Source organism: Mytilus edulis, chromosome 9 (genome assembly GCF_963676685.1).
Source record: "Mytilus edulis chromosome 9, xbMytEdul2.2, whole genome shotgun sequence".
NCBI lineage: Eukaryota > Metazoa > Mollusca > Bivalvia > Mytilida > Mytilidae > Mytilus > Mytilus edulis.
The window spans coordinates 56,196,218-56,219,280 of record NC_092352.1 but is presented as its reverse complement, the minus strand read 5'-3'; the positions used below and the strand labels follow the sequence as shown (position 1 = coordinate 56,219,280).

Here is a 23,063-nt window from a genome sequence, read left to right as displayed (position 1 = left end):
AACTTTTAGGAATTTTTGGTCCTCAATGCTCTTCAACTTCGTATTCTATTTGGCCTTTTCAACATCTTTTTATTCGAGCGTCACTGATGAGTCTTTTGTAGACGAAACGATCGTCTGGCGTAAGTACAAAATTCATCCTGGTATCACTGATGAGTTTATATACATCAATTGCCAAAAAAAGTTTACAAAAATATAATTTTCCATTATATTATATGAAGTTACTTTCGCTTTATTGTAGCTTCTCCAGCTACACAATTTTCAATATTTTAACGTCCAGTTAGTATTTAGGGACAATTCCGTAATCATGTTTTTGGTTGATTGCAACATTAGATTCGTGTCTTCAACTCATAGTGACATTAGGTACCGGAAGCGACGTAATTCGTCAAGGAATCGAAAATAAGAGTGTGATTTGAATTTTGATACCTTACATTTTAAGCAGATTGACATGCAGTTTCGTGATAGGCCGTAAAGACGACAGTCACACGAACATGTGACAGAGTAAACACTGTTGTGATTATAAAAAAAATGCCAAATGTTACGTTAATGTATTTTCCCTAATGGTATACTATTTGCAAATCAATGTTTTTGTACGGACGTACCACGGAATCTCGTGGTTAAAATGATCTCAAAATACTCCATTCCTTCTGTTTACAGTAATCTATTTCGATATTATTTGCAATAATATAATAGTTTAAGACAAAATTGAAAAGGAGCAATTGATTCACCACAATTGAGTAATGACCGACTTTAACATTTGCAAAACCGATTAATCATAATATTATTCGATAAAGAATTCAACACTTCAAATGAGATATTATAACATTTGTGATACAAGATGTCATGGTGCTTGTGGTTAGATGCTTGGAACAAATAAATTAATGTTTTGTACATTGGAGGATGTGTCAATTTTTAACGAATTAAGAGCGTTCATACTGAAACAAAATTGCAGATAAGTGACAAGGAATATATGAAAATAAAACAATGTGGACTGCTGTATATTTAACATTTTTACATATTATGTCTGTTTGTTATCTTCACGCATCGTTGTCAATATAATAGAATTTGATGTGACTGTAATACAAATCCACCATTTTCTACATAAAGTTCCAAGTCAGGAATATGACAGTTGTTATCCATTCGTTTGATGTGTTTGAGCTTTTAATTTTGCCATTTGATTAGGGACTTTCCTCGAAGTTCAGTTTTTTTGTGATTTTACTTTCTCTACATGTTTGAATTGATATTTTCTTCAATTTATAAATTCAAGAAAAGAAGTTTGTCATTTATAGACATGTTGGTACTAAATTTACTGAATGATACTTTTACTTTCATGTATAATAAGAAAAAACCTGATATGGAAATATTAATTTGTATAACAAACATTCAAAACCATGTCATATATCGCCATTTTAACACAACGATGATGACGTCTGCGTTTCTTTACTCAATAAAATGATCGAAAAGTTTCTTTTGTTTATATGTCTTCTCTACGCAGTGTGTTAATTTAAAAACATACTAGAATAAAACAATCTTGGTGGTATATTATCAATAACAAAGTTGTTAATGAAAAAGTTAAGTTTATTTACTGTAAGCATTGTTAGTATAAAAATTAAAAATGTATCGACAGGAAAAGGGTTGAAAAAATACCGCTTCGGTACCTTGGACACCACCGTTGTTTCAGATACACATAATTATATTCAACTGAAATGCTTCCAACGCATGTGAAAGGTTTATATTTACCAATAAAATGTAACCTTCTACGATCGTTCATGTAAATCCATTGTCAGTCCAAATCGCCGTTCTAGGTCTACTTTCATCAGGAACACTCAAATCTAATTTAAAAAAGGGCCAAGGATATACATACCTAGATGAATACCAATAATCTTGTACTAAAGTTGATTCCACATTCTAACGTTTTTAAAAGTACGAAATTTATAGTTTCCTCGTTTATATATTTCATTCCTTAACATTGAATACAACAATAACCAGAGCGTATATACGATTTTCATTAAGTTTAATATTATATTTATAAAATGTGATTACTATTTATTGTTCACGATAAGTTAAGAATGGACAAATCAAGGAATTGCACTATTTAACAGAAATGTTCTAGATAGGTGCTTAATAAACTGAAAAGAAAATCAACTACACGAAGAAATTTCTTTAATGGAAAACTTTGGATGTGTACGGATTGATAGTTTAGTCTTAGATGCATGATTTTTTATTAGTTGTTAGTGGCTTTGAACTAGCTGTCAGATAACTGCGAGTACTCTCAGATCTGTTCATTGTGTCTTTGTGTGTCCCGGCCACGTCCACTTGTATTTTTGTCTATCTGATGAGTTAAGCCTTTTTCGACTGATTTTTATAGTTCGTTCTTCTGTTGTACTGTTATACCACTGTCCCAGGTTAGGGGGAGGGTTGGGATCCCGCTAACATGTTTAACCCCGCCACATTATTTATGTATGTGCCTGTCCCAAGTCAGGAGCCTGTAAAATCAGGGGTTGTCGTTTGTTTATGTGTTACATATTTGTTTTTCGTTCATTTTTTTTAACATAAATAAGGCCGTTAGTTTTCTCATTTGAATTGTTTTACATTGTCTTATCGGAGCCTTTTATAGCTGACTATGCGGTATGGGCTTTGCTCATTATTGAAGGCCGTACGGTGACCTATATTTGTTAATGTCTGTGTCATTTTGGTCTTTTGTGGATAGTTGTCTCACTGGCAATCATACCACATATTCTTTTTTATATTGGTATAGTGCATTAAACTAAATTGACGAAACTTAAAGGAGAGCAACCGCGCGTTTATTGCTGTTCTCCTTCTCAATGTCACAGGTAGTTCTTCGTGGAGTAATGTTCACATCTGACTACAACTCCAAGGCAGTTTCAAGAACCGGGTTTTAGTCTTATACACATGTTTTTTGGGTCTGAACTAGTTTTCAGTAACTGCGAGGACTCCCAGAACTTTGCGTTTTTTGGTGTTTTTGATTATAAGTTTTGAAGGTAATTCCAGAAAACAACTTCGGACAAAGACAATCAATTTCCTTATTCTGACACGGAGTCTTTACCACTGATTGTTGACTTTCACTATCCGAGGGTATCATTATCTCAGTTTAAAGATAAGGAGATATGGTATGATTGTCAATGAGTCAATTATCCACCAGAATTGAAATGAAGTGACCGTAATTAAATATTATAAAGAGTACTCACATTTTCTGAAAGCTAGTTCAAAGCCACTACTTAATAATAAATCAATAATGTTCATGAAGACAAACGTATGAATCAGGACACCTTCAACGGATTAAGTGTAAAGACATGATAAATAGCCCTAGAAAAGCATAACCTTGAGCAATACTAAACTATAAGTAAACAGTATTGACAGGATGTAGAAAAATGAGTTCTCCTAAATGTACTTTAAATATTAATAGCAATATCTTTTTAATTACGTTTGATTTTTTTCTAAAAATAAATAATAAAAATGATATTTAAAGGTATTGTCTTTAATTTTCCGTTGATAAAGTTAAAATTTAAAAAAAAAATCAGTTAAGGTTCGAACTCCTTCTGCCAAATCAGAATTATAATGGTTTTGCTGTTTTGGTAAAATGATTTATGTATTATTGAATTACCATATTTTCATTCGTTTTAAACGATCTTGCTCTGCTTAAGATAGTGAGTAAGATTATACAAAATGTTGACTGTTGTACCCCTATTTTTCTTTTTCTTTTAATTATAGTTTTACATATTATGCCTGTTTGTTTTGTTCAAACATAGTTGTCAATATGATGTAATTTGATGTCTCTGTTATACAAGTGAGAGGTTTAGCAAGCTATAAAACCAAGTTAAATCCACCATTTTCTACCTAAGAAAATGCCTGTACCAAATAAAATATGACAGTTGTAATCCATTCGTTTGATTTGTTTGAGCTTTTGATTTTGCCATTACCTTATCCGTTTTGAATTTTCTTCGGAGTTCGTTTTTTTTTTATTTTACTTAAAGAAATACAGAAAAGTGTTATTTTCATTATTCAAGAGCCTTTTTGTAATCTTAATGTGGTAAATATTTTGCACATCAGTGACATGATCCTGTTTTTACGTACATCTTCATCCGTTTTACTATGTCCTTGATAGTTATCTTATTGACCATCATGTCATTTCTTCCTAATTACCAGAGCACATGAGATCATCCCTTGTTTTTCGTATTTCTGAGACATTTGTTTCCTATTTTGTGTTTTGTATCATGTTGTTTGCTATCATGCCATATCTCCTTTATTATCAGAGCACCTGAGATCATCCCCGGTTTTGATGGGGCTCGTATTTCCCAGTCTTTCTTTTTGTTGTGATTTGTAAACAGTAACTGTTGTTTATAAAAAAAAGATGTGATATGATTGCCAATGGGACAACTATCCACAAGAGACCTATATGACAAAGAAATTAACAACTACAGGTCACTGTATGGCGTTCAACAATGAGCGAAGCCAATACCGCATAGTCTGCTATAAAAGGCCCAAAAAATGACTACGTAAAACAATTCAAACGAGAAAACTAACGGCCTTAATTATTTATGTACAAAAATGAACGAAAAACAAATATGTAATATGTCTGTAAAATATGTTTGTTAATTAGTTTTTTTCTTTTTTGTCATGGTGTTGTCTGTTTAACCTATGAGTGTCTTTTTGGTGTCTTTCGCTTCTTTTTTAAAATAAATATATATTTATACTTAATGATATTAGATTTAAAGACTTTCAATAACATGCACTATTTGAGATCTGTATTATTCTCTTACATTATTAAAACTATTGGAAGTGTGACATATGAATTATTAATTTTTAGTAGTATTTGTTTAAGTATATTTAAATTTAAACCAAACACAGCAGTCAAGGAAATTATTCCACAAGGTAAATATTTGTCTGTGTTCGAAACAACTGTCAGAAAACTTTTTATGAAAACATATACATGATAACTTTTTCTAAAATTTGGTTACTCTTGTCTTAGTGTTTAAAGTTTCTTGAATCAGTAAAAAGAAGGTTTATAAAATTAAGAATTTAAATTATTGTCTTCTTTGAAATAAAAAAAATGGGTTACTGTTTTAAATTATTTAACATTTACGGAAAAAAATACAATGAAATGTCTTGAATTTATAAAAGGTTTATTGGTGTATTTAATTTGAATAAAAGCAAATACGATCACCGGCACCACTTGTATTTGCGGACAATATTTCCGATATTTCATTATTATTTCAGCAATTAATTAGCGGACATAACAAAGGAAGTGAGCATACCTGTAATTTATTGATTCCAAATAACCAGGTAAAATTATTGAAAATACTTAATGATAGATGTGCTATTTCAGCGTTCGGAATCGGATTAAGGTTATTGAAAACTTACCGGAATTTTCCGGCTTTGAAGATTTGACTGTAGGAGTTAGGTCTCCATGTAATGTAATTCACAATATCAACAAATGAATTCTATTCTGGTCTTGAAAATCTACTTAGAACCACTAGTTTTCGGACTTAATAGTCTCCATGTACAAAAAGCGGACTATGGATAGATGGCATCAATGTTGAAGACAAAAGAATATTTACTTTGTATATACACCTGCTTCTTATATCTCTGCAATGCACAGTACACTGCACACTTTGGTGAGTACATTTATTTTGACTTTAAATCCCTATAACTAAACAGTACTGTTTAAAATGATTTACTTCAACAGTTTGATAGTAAAATATTAGCTAAACATTTTTACGTTATATTTTAATTAAGCTATAAAGAAAAACGGCGCAATTTATGTATAGTTCAAAGAAATCCAAACAATATTTTATAGATGTCCAGGATGACAAATTTTGTGTATTTCAAAATTAAGTGCAATAATTGATACATTTAGTCTTTGAATTAATCAACTCAAGAGTACTAGAATCCATCAACAATATTTGAAATAAATTCATTTTAGAAATCAATTAGTTGTGTATAGATTTGTTTTCATATTTGAAACTAAACGGCTACCGGATTTATTTTTTGGTAAAAAGAATAAAAATGAGCACAATTTATGTTTCCATATTCTTCATTTTTTTTAAGTACTATTGCATCGACTAAACTAATTAGTTCTCAAAGTTACAGAAAACTCACCAGTGACTTCGCATTTGACATTATTTCACACGACCACAACAATGAAGACAATGTACTTGTATAAATTGCTTGCTACTTTTGTGTATTGTTTATTGGAATGACAGTTGTTGAGGTTTTTTTTTTGCCCATCAAATCTGTATTGCTGATACACAGAATTGTTGTTCTTTATTCTTATAAAGATATACGAGAATAATTGTGAAGTTTTGGTTTATAAGACTATACAAGAAACAATACATACATTTTTATGTACCTTCATATTGTAATGTTTTCTAAAATTGACTGCTATTTCTTTGTGGAATACCAAAGGTTTATTTGAATTCCAAATTAAATGATACAAATACAAATATGCGTATTGTTATGCGTTTACTTTTCTACATTGGCTAGAGGTATAGGGGGAGAGTTGAGATCTCACAAACATGTTTAACCCCGCCGCATTTTTGCGCCTGTCCCAAGTCAGGAGCCTCTGGCCTTTGTTAGTCTTGTATTATTTTAATTTTAGTTTCTTGTGTACAATTTGGAAATTAGTATGGCGTTCATTATCACTGAACTAGTATATATTTGTTTAGGGCCAGTTGAAGGACGCCCCCGGGTGCGGGAATTTCTCGCTACATTGAAGACCTGTTGGTGACCTTCTGCTGTTGTTTTTTTTTCTATGGTCGGGTTGTTGTCTCTTTGGCACATTCCCCATTTCCATTCTCCATTTTATTTAAATATCTAAATATCAATATACTTTAGATTATGTCATTGTTTTGTAAACAATTCCAATACTAATGAAGCCTTTTATCATAATTATTATTTGTAAAATATTGTAAAATCCAATAGACATTCGTTTCGATTTTTATATAAATTACTTGAATATTTGTAAACTATGTTTATATGTTCTGTCTTTTCGTCGTTTTTTGTTGTTTTGCCAAGATATTGTTAGTTTCTTTTCAATTTATGAGTTTGTAAATTTCAATCCTGGTATCTATGATGAGTTTATTTACAAACACTGGGTCGATCCCACTGCTGATGGAGTTTGAATTCCTCGAGGGTATCACCAGCCCAGTAATCATCATTTCTTTGTTGACTTGAGTTATCATTGATATGTTCATAATTATAAATCAACTGTTAATAAAACCTTGAATTTTTGAAATACTAAGGGTTTTCTACCTCGTGAATAGATTACTTTAGCTGTATTTTCCAAACTTTTCGGAAATTTTGGTCATAAATGCTCTTCAACTTTGTACTTTATTTGTTTTTTTTTTAACATTTTTTATTCGAACGTCACTGATGAGTCTTTTGTAGACGAAACGCACGTCTGGCGTAAATAACAAATTTTAATCCTGGTACCCATGATGAGTTTATTTACAACCATTGGGTACCATTGGGTCGATACCACTGTTGGTTGAGTTTGAATTCTCCAAGGGTATCACCAACCCAGTAGTCAGCACTTCTGTGTTGACTTGCGTTATCATTGATATGTTCATAATTATAAATTAACTGTTAACAAAACCTTGAATTTTTGAAATACTAAGCCTTTTCTACCTCAGGAATAGATTACCTTAGCTGTATTTTGCTAAATTTTTAGGTATAATTGGTCCTAAATGCTCTTCAACTTCGTACTTTATTTAGTTTTTTTAACATTTTTTAATTCTAGGGTCACTGATGAGTATTTTGTAGACGAAACGCGCGTCTGGCATAAATAACAAATTTCAATCCTGGTATCTATGCTGAGTTTATTTGTAATATGGTTTGAGTTTTTGTTAAAAAGAAGTGTGTTTCCTCCTATCCCACCATCTAATGGTATAAATACTAACAATTATTTATTTTTGTTGTTTATAAGATGTAATACTTAATTTTACATGCTTATCATTAACAGAACCATTATATTACTTGATTTATTGACAAATTCCGTGCCGACGATATCAATTTTCCTTAACAAATGTATCACATATATTACGATCACAAGTTATTAAAAAATGTCAAAAGAACTCAATTAATAACCAACAATATCATCAGATTTTTTTAATAGGAAGATATTAAAATAGCTACATAGTTTATGGAGCATACAATAATGTGGTTAACGTAAGTGTTAGAATACAAAAAAAAATTGAGGAATCTGGTTAGAACTGTGACAAATTAACGTGGAGAGGAAGGTTATTTCCCTATGGAGCAGACATTTTTTTCCATGAATCGGAAATCAAATTTATTTAGCATATAACATTATTGTTAAGTATAGGGTACAGTATCAAGGAGGTTATATCTCATATAACCTCCTTAGTTAGGGTAACACACGTACAATTGTATATAAAGGGGGGGGGAATGTTGTATGATTATCAATGAGACAATTATCTACCAAAGTTCAAATGAAGTGGTTGTAAGCAAATATAGGCATTTTACTATTTAATTTAAGTAAAATTTTTATTTAATGCTTGTTACAAAATAAAACCAGGACAACGTTCAAAACGTGGCAGCTATGTGTGTAATATTTTTACTTCTCTCTGGGGGATATGGAACCATGCTTCGAAGAAAAATTTTGGCCACAACACTTGCAACGTTTCGAGTGCCATAGACCCCTGCCAAAAAGGATTATATAAAATATAGCTTTCGTTGATGAAGTGAATTTATTATTACTTTTGATAGACTTATTAGTTCTCGGGAGTACTATCCATCAAAAAGGTAGTGCTTGTTATTGAATTTATTATTAATAATTTAAATGGTGCGTTTTGCATGCACATTTCCAGATTAATAGTTGTGTAATTGTACTTAAAACAAAGAAAGCAACTTCTTAAGATAAAGTTTGAAGATGTGTTTTAAGGAGGTAGACCTAGGTTAAGGGAAATAACTCTTAAAATCATCAGTACGTTTGTGTCAACCATTTTCAAAAACATATTCTAAGCTTCTAGGTTACATAGATTATTTTTAATCTGTTTCAGGTAAATGCTTAAAAAACATTGATGAACTTGACTTTTACAAACGCTTAACTGATTTAAAGAGTTATCTCCCTGAACCAAGGTCTACCCCCTTTTAAAAACAGGTCGTTTAGCTTATTTGTTTGCTCTCCAGCATTTTTCATTTTTGAACCTGATGACAGTATCCCACGTGTATTGTTTGGCTTTATAAATATTTTGATATGAGCGTCACTGATGAGTCTTATGTAGACGAAACGCGCGTCTGGCGTACTAAATTATAATCCTGGTACCTTTGATAACTATTAGTATTACGTATGGTAATCTGTTTGATAAGGTGTAAAATAAAATAACGACATTGTGCTTTTTTCATATTTGTATCTGTATATTACTGTTAATTACACCTTATGTAAGAATCCGGGGTTTTGATTGGTTGATAGCCAGTGTATTTTTCACCAATTTACTGTTATCAAATGAATATCGTTCATTTTTAACGCCGCCGGGGTATTTGCTAAAAGGATATGCCTTTTTTACCCTCTCTGCCGTGGTATTTGCCAAAAAATACTCTATCCGACTGGACGCTTGTAACGTCACGGTCAACAATGCGTTTTAGTATATTAACATTCGGTGTAATTAAACAGATATATCATGTTCTTGAGGGGTATTTGCGAAAAATACCAGTCTTGAGAATGAATTTCCCTCGCCTTACGGCTCGTGAAATTTTACATTCTCTCGACTGGTATTTTTCGCAAATACCCCTCCTTAACATGATATATCTGTTCAGTATTCAATATTCCTTGTAAAATCGCCAGTTTCAATACTTTTTTTTCGACTTTGTCTTGTTCTACCTACATATGATAAGGTTACCAACAAAAAAAAAAGCATTTGATAAGACACTAAAAAGACAGTCATGAAATTATTTTTTACATACAAATTTAAATGCCGACAAAAGGTGTGTTGGGTTACTTGCTCAGTCATTGTCGTCATTTGCATCTATTAAAAGTATTTGAAGGTTACAATTTACAGTTAACAATAACTTTTTTTGTCATGATTATATTAGTTACATAGTGTGTTAGTGACCTAATATGATATATACAGGGTCAGTAAATTCCATATGGGGTGAGAGCGAAGCTCGAACCCCATATGGAATTTACTTACCCTGTATATATCATATTAGGTCACTAGCACACTATGTAACGAATTTATCTTACCGACTATCTTTATGTGTTGAATTTAGACTAAAGTTGTCTTATTTGCTTTCATAACACATCTCCTTATTTCTGTATTAAAGTGTTCAGGTGTTCAATTTTAAGAACCTACTTCAATTGATATGCACTAAAAAAAACTAATGTAAACGATAGATATTTATAATAAACAACCTTGATATAACAATATTAAAAATAACTTTTAATATTTGAAATAATCAAACAGTGCCTAAGTCGCAAATTCACTACTAACCTAATATTGAAATAAGCCCCGCCTCCCTACTAACCTAATATTGAATATACACGGTCTCCACGAGGTCGCTTTTAACCAATCATATTCCTAGAAATGTATAGGAGGTAAGATAAAAGACAATACATGTATCGAGAGCAACATAATGATTCCGTTATTTTCTAGATAAGGATTTGGTCCTTTTTGTTTGCATACCGCCTGGTGTTGAAGATTATTAGATATCAATGACCTTGTCAAGCCATGATTGAGTATAATAAAACTTCCTCGATTTATTCAGTATTTTACTCATTGATGAACTAAGATTTTTGTAATTATCATTAACATGCAGACAGTCTGGTATTAAATTTCTAAGAAAGATCAATTTTGTGAACTATGGTGTATTATAATGAAAATTAAACAGAAACTAATTTTCAAGACTGATTTTCATGTTTGATTTAAAGAAAGACTGTATTTTTGTAATAAATGCACTTTTTTTAACAGTCAACCTTACACTTTTACACTAACTACATTTTTTTTGTACATCTCGAGAAATACAGGGTTCCAGGGAACCCTACACGATTTCAAAACCAAATCATGAATGTACATGTCGTTTTTAAACTTATTCTGAATATGTGTTTCATCTGGACTTTGGATGAAAAGCTACTTTTGATTATTTAATATTAGACATAAAAAGTAATACAAAAAAGAATTATCATATATATTTTTGATAATTATCATTTTCTTTATATCATCTAATGAATCTAAAAACGTCGTCAACCTTTGTCAAACATGTTGATGAAGTATCATTGAAAGAAATGTACAAACTATCGCCGATAAATATAAACAAATGCATTACAATATAACCATGATTGTTCCAGACACAAATATTAGGATACTTAGAAATAAAATAACAAATACGAGTTATTATTTGCAAACCAATCTACAAATTCAATTTATAACGCCATCAAATTAAGTATTTATATAAAAAAGAAAAATTCTACTTCGGAAACATCAGATTCGCATTATGGTCAAAGCGTCCCTCTAAATAATTGAAAATTAGCTTTTTATCTCCATAATAATAATTAATTTGGAATCATTTGGATACCTTGTACAGAAATATTATGGAGAATAATAATCACGTAAGATTTATATTATTATGGGTTAATAACTACGTGCTGACTCGTAATATGAAAAGCAGTTGATAATTTAAAAATATAGATATAAGATGTGGTATGAGTGTCGACAAATCTCTCGTCCAAGTCACAATTTGTAAAAGTAAACCCTTATAGATCAAAGTACGGTCTTCAACATGAATCCTTAGATCACACCGAACAGCAAGCTGTATTAAGGCCCCCAAAAAATGACATGTGTAAAAATATTCAAATGGGAAAACCAACGGTATAATCTGTATAGAAAATGATACGAAACGAGCATTTTTCGATCGCTTTTGGTTACATTTAAGGGATGACTGTAATATTTTTTCTGTCTATGAAGAAATAACATGAAAAAAATTGGTGCACACTGAATAACGCGCGTTATTTCGAATAGACAGAAAAAATATTACAGTCATTTCTGATAGTTTAATGCTTAATTTCATTTTAAACCGTAGAAAACCATGAAAAAACGTTGATGACGTCACGGTCACATGACTAAATTATGTCTATGGGCTGATAACAAAATAACGTCAGCCAATCAGAAGACGTGTTACATTCAAAATTAAATTATATGTATAACACCATAAAGACCTTACACCTATTTACCAATAGTTGCAAACATCGTCTATAAGGGATACAATGTAGTTGTCTACCTGGTAACAATACCACATCATCTTAGTTCTAGAATGCTATACTTAAAATATATTTTAGGGACAAATTCTAGCAAATGTATAAAAAATCATAAAAGTGTTTGTCATATCATCTCACAATTTTGTATACTACACCACATTCAAATAGAAGTCCAGTGGCAACTATTACTTACATAAGAGATCATATTTTCAAGATTTGAGTATGCTCCATTGGACGACTCTCTTAGGATGATTTTAAACGAGCTGTTCAAATGTTGTAATGTACATAATATATACGTACAATGTATATACATGGACCCTGTGTCATTGTTTAACTTACATGCATATGTAAGATATGAACAGTTCTGGTGATATATATACTAGCGATCATTTTTATTCATAAGACTATTTGTGAAACAATGGCCTAATAACATAAGAATATGGTAATACAGTTCATTTTTTTATTAAGGCTTAATTGTATAATCTGTAAGTTGGCAAAAATTTATTCTATTGTTTACAAAATTGAGACATTTGTTCGGTGTCACTATAGGGAATCATACAATGTCTCACCTCAAATATTTTATGTCTCGAGAGGAAAAATAGTAACTGAAGTTTCAGTTTTGCCGACGGCATCAATATCATGTCAACCTACTCACTTCATGTATTCATCAACTTAAGGTGGTACCCAACACTTTCACTAAAATTAATTTGGCTCGTTTAATTTTTATAAAATTTTGACAAAGTAATTACTTTGACCCTTTGGCAAAAATATAAAAATTTTAAAAATTTTGAACCAACCGTTTTGTCAGAAAAATTACACTGGTTATATAGCAATTTGACAAACACCAATTTTGATCATTGAGAAGCTTAATATTCCTTTTACAACACAACGTAATTAAAACGTTTAGCTGACTTTTCAGAGTTATCTCCCTGTAGTGTTAGGTACCACCTTAACCAGTTGCTATGTTCAACATACTTTCAGTGTTTTCAATAAGCAGATATGACAAAGGGAATTAATTGATTATTAAATTGAATTTACCTAAACATAAAACATGATTTTGTAATATTTTGTTTCGTACGATATATAACGTGTTGACTGAATACGATGCTGTGGCGACATATAGAGATCATCGTCTTGGGTCTTAGTAATTCGCGTCACATTTTGTAAATCCGCAACACTCTGAAAACGGCTTGAGAGAATTTAACCACTAACCAAGTTGGAAGTTGTGTGACCTGCTATTTAAATGTTTTGTCCAGGTCATATATTAGGTTTCTCACACGAAAGGATGGTTAAAGCGCATTTTACATTATTTCATATCTTAAATCAGAAAACTTAACTGAAACTTCGTGAAACAATTTCACTTAACATTTACCGATTCTTCAATGGACATATGAAGTTTGCTCTTGCAATTTTTTTGGCGGTTTCAGTTACTTTATGAAAACACGGTCTTCGTCATTTTAGCTCATATTTCCTTTGAAGACGCCAGGCGACACGTATCTTCCTAGAATAAACGACCTACCTTTAATTGTTATAATGGGTTTTCTTTTGAAAGCTCTAATTTTATTTTAAATGCTTGCAATTCTATACATGCATAATATGTATATGTATATAAATTTGCCCCACATGCATTTTTGTTACATTCACGATTCTTTGATATATTGACATGTTTGAAAATGTATCTTTCCAACGTAATATTTTTTACTAATCCAACAATGTTAAAATAATTTTAACGGACTCGAGTCTCGAAAGTTACGTATTCTAGAACACTAAATAGATAACAAAGAAACATACCAATTGTCCTCTTTGAAAGCTATGGAATTAAATTGGAAATTATACAAGAAAAGCCCTTTTTATTTAATCTTTACTTCCCTATATCGCGTGCTTTTGAAACTTTGCTTTCTTAACTTAGTTAGAATTCCATGTAATTAGTACAGATAAGATAATTCGTCATTGATCAAAGAGTAAATAACAGAAAATCTCCCCTTTGTAATCTCTACAAGATTATTTCACTTATCTCATAAGTCAATGATTTAGAGATTTACAAATTGCCATTAAGCATTATTTGAATGATTGAACAATGCAGTCAAACGAAATGGCTAATGTACATGCAACATCAAATAATGCACACAGATATATGCATAACAATTATTCATTAGAGTATCATCCGGAGTTCAAGGTTGTTATGACGTTTATGTACATAACCGTTACTTCTGAACATCAAAGTATTGCAAATGATTGAAACTTCAGTACCTGAAAGAGTGAACACAGACTTTTAAGGTTGCAATATCCTCCTTCATTTTGTGTCTCTTTTGTCTTTAAACACGATTTTCTCTGAATAATCTCTTAATGATGTTGTACATTGTAAGATTAGAAATGGAACGCACCAAAATCGGTACGTCTCGCTTAGAACCACAGGACTGATTTTCATTACTAACTTACTTTTAGTCCTTGGGAGTTTCAATCTGTTAGTGGACTAGTTGTGTCTAGAATGTTATACTTGCATACATGTTCATTCGATTTTCAAATTATCAACGATAAATCAGCGTTGCAGAGTTTTTAATTTGAGACGTTTTGGCAATTATTCTATACCTCTTTTAATTCTAGAGCTTTAAATGCATGTACTCATGATTTTAAGGCTTTTGTGTTTGAACAGCAATTGGAAATGTGTTAAAAGGATGTTATTTTTTTTTTGTGTTCATTTTTGAAAGCACATGCTTTAACTGAATTGTTTTCCTTTCAAACTCCATCTCATGTTTCATTACATGCGCCAATAACTTATTCAACAACAGGTAGACCAACAATTAAACTTCCGTTTCCTGGAACTGCTTATATTGAAAAAGTCCCCCAAGGATACAGAAAGGACAACAACCCGACAAAGGAGCAGAAAACAGCCCAAGGCCACCAATGGGTCTTCAACATAGTGTAAATATCCAACACCCGTAGTAGGGCTTCAGCAGGTCCCTAAATAAAAATGTGAACCAGTTCATTGAAAACGAACGTCACTCTACTCCAAAACACACTAATGAAATAAATGTTGATGTGGTTCATAAAAGAGGGACGAAAGATACCAAAGGGACAGTCAAACTCATAATCTAAAACAAACTGACAACGCCATGGCTAAAAATGAAAAAGACGAACAGAAAAACAATAGTACACATGACACAACATAGAAAACTAAAGAATAAACAACACGAACCCCATAAGTGTTTCTCGTTTTTCATTATATATTAGACCGTGGGGGTTTCCAGTTTGAATGGTTTCACACTAGTAATTTATTGGGCATTTTATAGCTTGATGTTCGGTGTGAACCAACTTGAAGGCTCCGTGTTGAAGACCGTACTTTGACCTATAATGGTTTACTTTTGTTTCATTATGCACACATACCACACCTCTTATATCTAAAAAAAAAAGAGAGAAAAAAAAACATACAATAAAATTGAGAATGGAATACAAGACTAACAAAGGCCAGCGGCTCCTGACTTCGGGACAGGCACAAACATTCGGCGGGGTTAAACATGTTTTGTGAGATCCTAACCCTCCCCTTATACCTCCAGCCATATAGAATAAACAAACAATTATCAATGCGCTCAGTTTAAAAGAAGTCCGAGTCAGATGGCAGAATATGTAACATGGCAATGATACATAAATTAGCAAAGGACTACTAGCAGTTTCTGACATGCCAGCTTCAGACCTCAATTAAACCGATTGAAAGATACAAATGTACATGTCTGAATTGTTTTTTTGTAGTATTAAACTCTTGCAACAGAAAAGACAGTTTGCACATCTAGATACATTTAGTACATGCAAAACCTTATCTATTAAACTCATCATACTAATACTTAACAGTATTGACAACTCATGAGGGTCTTAAACAGTCGGTAAACCAAGATACAGTAACCTTGGTTACAACCATTTTATCTGAGCATTTTGATTTCAACATAAATATTTCCTCAAAGTCTTTTACAATCAGAATATTAAGACAATCATTGTAGCTAGATTGTACCATTGGACATTTGTTAAAGTACGACATTTAATATTTTAAACGAATTCGAACATAGCAATAACACTGCAGTCAGAAAGCGCATTGTTGTGACGTCATGCTGATTTCAATTTCTAATACAGCAACGGTATGAACCAGGATATGATCCACACACAAAGTAATCTGCATATATGTAGCCATATTTACGATATTAGTTTACAAGATATTTTTTCTCAGTTGATAACATAATTTACCGATAAACCGTAATAGTTTTTAAAAACCATCATAGAATATAATTACAATTTGCCATATAAATGTTTTAGCAACGGAAATGATTTATAAATTGATCATGAAGTAGGAACATGCATGATAAACAAATAGGTTAAACATTAAACTATCATGATATCGAACTTTATAAACAAACATGGTAGTGTCACAAACTTAACATAGCACTTCGCAGCTTCAACATACTCCTTGGTTCCTGAACAACTTGCATACATGTAAATTTTTCGTTTTGTAGACGAAACGCTTACACAATTTCAATCTTACCATTTATGATGAAAGAGGGGCAAAAGATACCAGAGTTACAGTCAAACTGATAGATTGAAAATAAACTGACAACGCCATAGCTAAAAAATAAAAAAAAAACAGACAAATAATAGTACACAAGACACAACATAGAAAACTAAAGACTAAGCAAAGAGAACCCAACCACAGATTGGGGGTGATCTCAGATGCTCTGGAAGGGTAAGCAGATCCTGCTCTACATGTGGCACTCGTCGTGTTGCTTATGTTATTATAAATCTGGTAAATAGTCTAATTGAGTTGTATGAATAGTTGTCTGTTTGGCATTATGCTGCATTTCTTTTCTTTATGATTATTTCTTTTCAGTGGGTTTTTGTGGAATTTTAATTAAACCAAAGCACAGACAAAATTAACGAGCATATAATAAATAATATTACAAGTGTTTATAGTAATGTATGCTTCTTTCATTTTTTGTAGGAGTGTTCGTCGAGGAAGAAAACCTACAGAAGTTTTCAGATTTAACGGATTCGTTTTTCAACCAAACCGACCCATCATCCTTAGTCAGCATAACACTAAATTTTTACAATGAAACGCCGACGCTGGTCCTGGATGACACATATCTCACTGATGGTATGTTTAAATATAGACCAAGCTGCGCAAAAAGTCATATGTAAACGTTTCTTAAAGACCATCATAATACATTTAACATACAAAATATGAGGACATTTAGATATGTAAATTGTCTGTTGTGCTCTATACATATGTCAATGTTTCATTTGAACCCCACGAGAGTAGTCATTTATATTAGACTTAATTATTAATATTTGAATTTTACATTAAGTGAACAGCAATTAAACAGTCTACACGAAAGGATAAACTTGAAACAGATACACGGATGATTGGTTAAATTTACAACTTTTTAGAATGCAGTATTGATAATTGTTGAATAAGTCTAGTTTTGTAATATTTGAAAATGAACATTCTGCAACAATCAATTAATCCGCGTACGTTTTCTTGTGTATTTCTCTTGTGGAGACAGGAACACTGGATATCCATTAAGATTTAAGTTGAACGCACCCGGCACCTGCTGGATTCGAACTAAAAATCTCAGTAATAATGGGGCATTAGCTGCCAGCTTTATTGACATAAGAAGATGTGGTATGAGTGCCAATGAGACAACTCCCCATCCATCATGCTTACCGATTTGACTCAAATTCTCACATTTGATTTATAGTATATTAAAATGTTTATCCAATTATAAAAAATCTAAAATACATGTATTCAATTTACGATGTACTTGTATGCACTGGATAATATGTATCAGGATTTTTGGGTGTAATTTAGTCTGAATTATATCTAATAAATCATCGAGTTGACCCCCGAAGACTGCAGAAGGTCATATAACCTGATATACACATGAATATCTATATTGATACATATAGCTAGCGAACACGTGCAATAATTTTTATACTTATGTTCATAGTATAGGTTTAAAATGTGTTACTTATTATCGATTTATCTGTATAATAATGAGTTTTTGTTGAATGAGTTCGTCAACCAAATAGTTTAACCTTGTTTTACTTTCAATGTGCATAAAATCTTCTTTTCCTTTTAATACATTAGATGACCATGTATATGTTATGCATAACCCATCTCTAGCTAAGGAATTAAATTGAAGGTCATGTCATGTGAATACGGGTTCAGTGAGGTCAAATTATTCACTAGCAAATAAATGATATATCAGCAATATTTATGAGCTTATTTTGACAAAATTGAACCATATTGGCAGTTAAAAGCGAACGATTATTTCTCAATTTCACTAAATGATTAACGAAAAGATCATATTTCATGGTATATCTCGTAGCTTATTTCCATTTAATAGACTACTGATACATTAGACAAACTTCTTAGACCACTCCACCACAGAGGCCCAATCTTCACTAGCCAAGGGTTACGATCCACTACCGCTCTCTTCACCCTTGACAGAATAAGCCAACATTTGCGCCATCTATCAGAAGTTTAAAGTCACGCCCATTCCGAATATACTATTTTTGACCAATGGTAGCATTTTAACTTTTCAATTTGGAGGTAAAAACACGGTAGCGTCTAGATTGTACACACTTTATACAGCCGGAAACGAAAATATACGTCAACATTCATGCATTTGTGCATGAAACATACACAGATACTTCTATTTGTTGATTAAAAACATTCAAGTTGTCACTAAATATAGTCGCATGTTTAGGGATGTAAAGACTTGTTGCACAATAAACACGTGGCAATTGTTTACAAACACACTTTCTACATTTACACGTGAGCATGTTTTAGGCGTTTTTTGATTGGATGCAGCGAGTTTCGACTGCAACCAATAAAATCCTCTGGAATTTTATCTCAATCTGCCAAGGGTGAAGAGAGCGGGAGTGGATCGTAACACTTGGCTAGCGAAGATGCAGAGGCCCCTACAATGAATTCAGATTTATTAAAATTGTACTTCAAATGTTTTAGATTTGGCTTACAAGGTTAACTCTACAAATGGAGTCGTTCTAATCGATGTTGAGAAGGATACTACTGGGGCCATGTGTCATGTGGCTCAATGGACGAATACATCCTTCGTTTCTTTGTCGTCCAACATACAAGAGGAGTGCACACCAACATATTATTTACAGCCCAGTTTCCGTGAATATCTTGAGATGTCTTTGTCGTTATTTCAAATGAGTGACAGTGGGTATCTAGAGGTTATTCTACTGACAAATACGAAATTTGGTAAGTTTACTAAAAAAAAACCGTCAAATAAAATAAGAACTAGGGAAAAAGTATCGACTTCGATTCATTATTAGTTACATTTTTGAAAATGTTATACTGTGAAAGCACTTTAATTCGTGGGTATCAATTTTCGTGGTTTGAGCAATATTTACATGTCAGTCGTGGGTTTTTAAATTCGTGGATTTTAGTTTTCTAAAAAAAAATGATTGAAAAATTAAAGCCTTTAGAAACGAAGGTTACAAATAGTCTGGATTGAAGGAAATTGCAAAGTAAACATTAACCCGTGTAAATCGTAGTGATAACACCAATTAACCCAAGTTAAAGTGGTTTATTCCTTGAATGCCAACATCCTTTGATCTACCGACAATTTACCTGTAAAATAATGTTGGCATTCGAGAATAGGTGTAAGTAGTTATCCCAACAAAAGTCAAGTCAATCTTACTAATTGAACAGGTAAATATCAGGGAAGTAAATCTAATTCAAGTTTGTCAAGTTGATGAAAATCATTTTTTGCTGTAACTGCTTGAACAAATATGGATTCTCTTAAAACGAAACTTTGAAAAGTGTTGCATCACAAAGTCAATATGTGAATATTGTTAGAAACATTCTATACACATGGAAAAAAGTATTGCAACACCAAATTGAAATTGAAATTAAAAAAACACTCTTTATTTTTTTTATATATAATTTGTTAAAATAGAACTAGTTAAACATTTTTAAAATATCACCTGAGTTTGATCAAAAGTTATCGACTAGATGAGTTCTTATCTGCACATGCAGCTACTGCACTCGTAAACAGTAAAACAGATGTTTTTATCCTCATTGTTTTCAACACTTAAAATAACCAAGTTTATAAGGTTATGTGATTGACAGCTTGTAATGGGTCCTCCCAGGGATGATTCCAGGTGTTTTCAAATGGTCCCTTGAATATCAAATTGGGAATTTTTATCCCAATTGGGAATTTTTTATGCAAACAATCTAAGACGAAATAATATCATTTTCCTGTAAAAACAGAAATGAATATTAAGTTAATTTCACCTGTACACTGATTGAAGAAATTATTGGATTCGGACCTGGGAAGTTGTAATACATGAATATCATTGCATATGATGCACTATCATCTTAACTTTGGTAAACGAGGCCTATTACAAAAACATATATACCACAAGTACCAGCTAACATAAACCTATGGCAAGCCGTTTAGCTATTTATTCGAATTTCAAATTATCTCATAATATATAAGATATCTTATGTAATATATAAGATATCTCATATAGTATATAAGATTTATTTAAGATATCTTAAAGTATGTGAAATATCTTATAATTTAAATATGTTTTGTATAAAATATCTTATATAATTTAATGGATATCATATTAAGAAAATTATATGAAATATCTTATAATTTATATACGATATCTCTAATAATATTTCTTATGATATATAAGATATCATAAATAATATTTTTTATAAGATATCTTATATAAAATATATATCTTATATAATAAAGAAGATATCTAATATCGATTTTAAAATATATATATTACATATATACTTTATATAAGATATCTTACAAATATACTTTATATAAGATATCTTATAAATATACTTTATATAAGATATCTTACAAACATACTTTATATAAGATATCTTACAAATTTACTTTATATAAGATATCTTTTACATGTTATATAGTTTATACGATATCTTTTATAGTTTATAAGATATCTTATATAATTTATAAGATATCTGATAAAGAAAATTATATGAGATATCTTATAAACTATAAAATATCTCATAAATTATTTGAGATATATCATGAACTATAAAGTTTATAAGATATCTTTCAAACTATATCAATTATCTAATGAACTATTATATAAGATATCTTATAAAGTTTATGAGATATCTTGAAGTTAGATTAAATAGCAAAACGGCTTGCCATATTAACCAGTGAAAAAAAAATCATCCATTGGGTATTTTTCAACAGATCATCTTTATAAACTTACCTTGATTTAAATGTATTTCAAATAGAACTGGCCAATTGTCGAATTCAGAAAAGCAATTACAAAAGTATATATATATACTTAATTAATAAGATATTTGAAGCAATTGAACCAGTGAACTTTAAAATTATTTGGATCATTTTCATATCTTTTGAAACAGTTCCATAATGATGACATCGTATTCTAAGTGGAAGGGGGAGGGGGGGGGGGGGGTGGTCTCATTTCATGAATGGTCTATCATCAACTTATTTTCAAAAACGCTCAAACTTTTGTCTTTTGCGGAAAAAAGTGAAAAATATATAAAATAATTTCTTTTACAAAACAAGTTTTAATCAAATTACATAACCGGTTCTGCTGGGCGATCTGCTTAACATTAAAATTCATTCATCAATGTTATATCAATTCTAATGTATAAAATTGTAAATGGGCTAACACCTGATTACTTAGCAATACTAAATATTGATGATGTGCAACGCCACAACTTACGATCTGTCTCTAATAATGATCTTTTTGTTCCAAGACCAAATACAAATTTTTATAAAAAATCTTTTCATTATTCTGCAACCAAAGTATGGAATAATTTACCACTCGAAATAAAGAAATGTCCTAATGTGGAATTATTCAAGAAACATAGTTATAATCATTTTCTTGAAAATTATATGCAAGTTAACTAATTTGTTTTCCTCTAACAAAACTATATCAAATATTGTCATTTATTACCCTTGGTATATTTCAATGATTGAATTGTGTATATACTAGTAATGTATATTGTAAATTAATGTATGAATGTATGAATGTTAACTGTATGCATGTATTTTGTTTGAGGGCCTCAATGAAAATTAGACTATTTCTAATTGAGGTACCCTCTTTAAATAAAGAATTTATTATTATTATTATTATTATTATTATTATTATATCAAAATTTGAATTTGCTCTTTGCCGAGGTCTGTTTTGACACTCATTTTGACAAAAAGCATATTTTTGATCAACCTGCTGAGCGATCTACTTTTACGAGACTAAATACCCCGATAACATTTTAACTTTAATAGAATCCGGCCGCAAACATTGTTTACCTCATGTTGACATAATTAAATCGTTGTTAATAAAATGCGATCATAGTCAGCATTCTTATCAGGATTTTACTACGTTTTGACGACAAACTATGAAATTTATAGTTGCTTTAATCGGTGACGGAAACTTTTCAGGAAATACCGATTTTTGTTTTATTTTCCTGAATCATGTGAATTGGGAATTTATATTTACAACATTTTTTGGGGCCGCTGGCCGATTTAAGGGCCGTTAAGCGGCCCTAAACTATATAGTGGAATCATCCCTGCCTCCGCAACTCTTAACTGCAGCAAGATGGCAGATTATCAGCATGAGAGAAGCAGGAATGTCGCTGTGACAACCGCACGTATTGTTGGTCATCACCATTTCACTATTAGTCGTTTTGAGAATAAAATCAGATAATAAACGAGATCAAAAAGACCCCCTATGCCATCAGCTAGGGAAAATCAAGCATAATGAAGCTTGTTCAGAAAGAAACTCATTGCATACAACACGA

At 31.3% G+C, this 23,063-nt stretch overlaps 1 protein-coding gene across 1 annotated transcript in view; it reads left to right on the top strand.

Annotated features, from left to right (window-relative positions):
• The first annotated feature begins 5,235 nt into the window (after window positions 1-5,235).
• Window positions 5,236-23,063, top strand: part of LOC139488612 (ionotropic receptor 25a-like) — a 31,480-nt gene continuing 13,652 nt past the window's right edge. Inside the window, exons 1-3 of the mRNA XM_071274339.1 lie at window positions 5,236-5,633; window positions 17,208-17,360; window positions 19,236-19,493. Of these exons, the coding sequence (XP_071130440.1) occupies window positions 5,543-5,633; window positions 17,208-17,360; window positions 19,236-19,493 (502 nt within the window). The 5' untranslated portion in view covers window positions 5,236-5,542. The remainder of the gene's footprint in view (window positions 5,634-17,207; window positions 17,361-19,235; window positions 19,494-23,063) is intronic.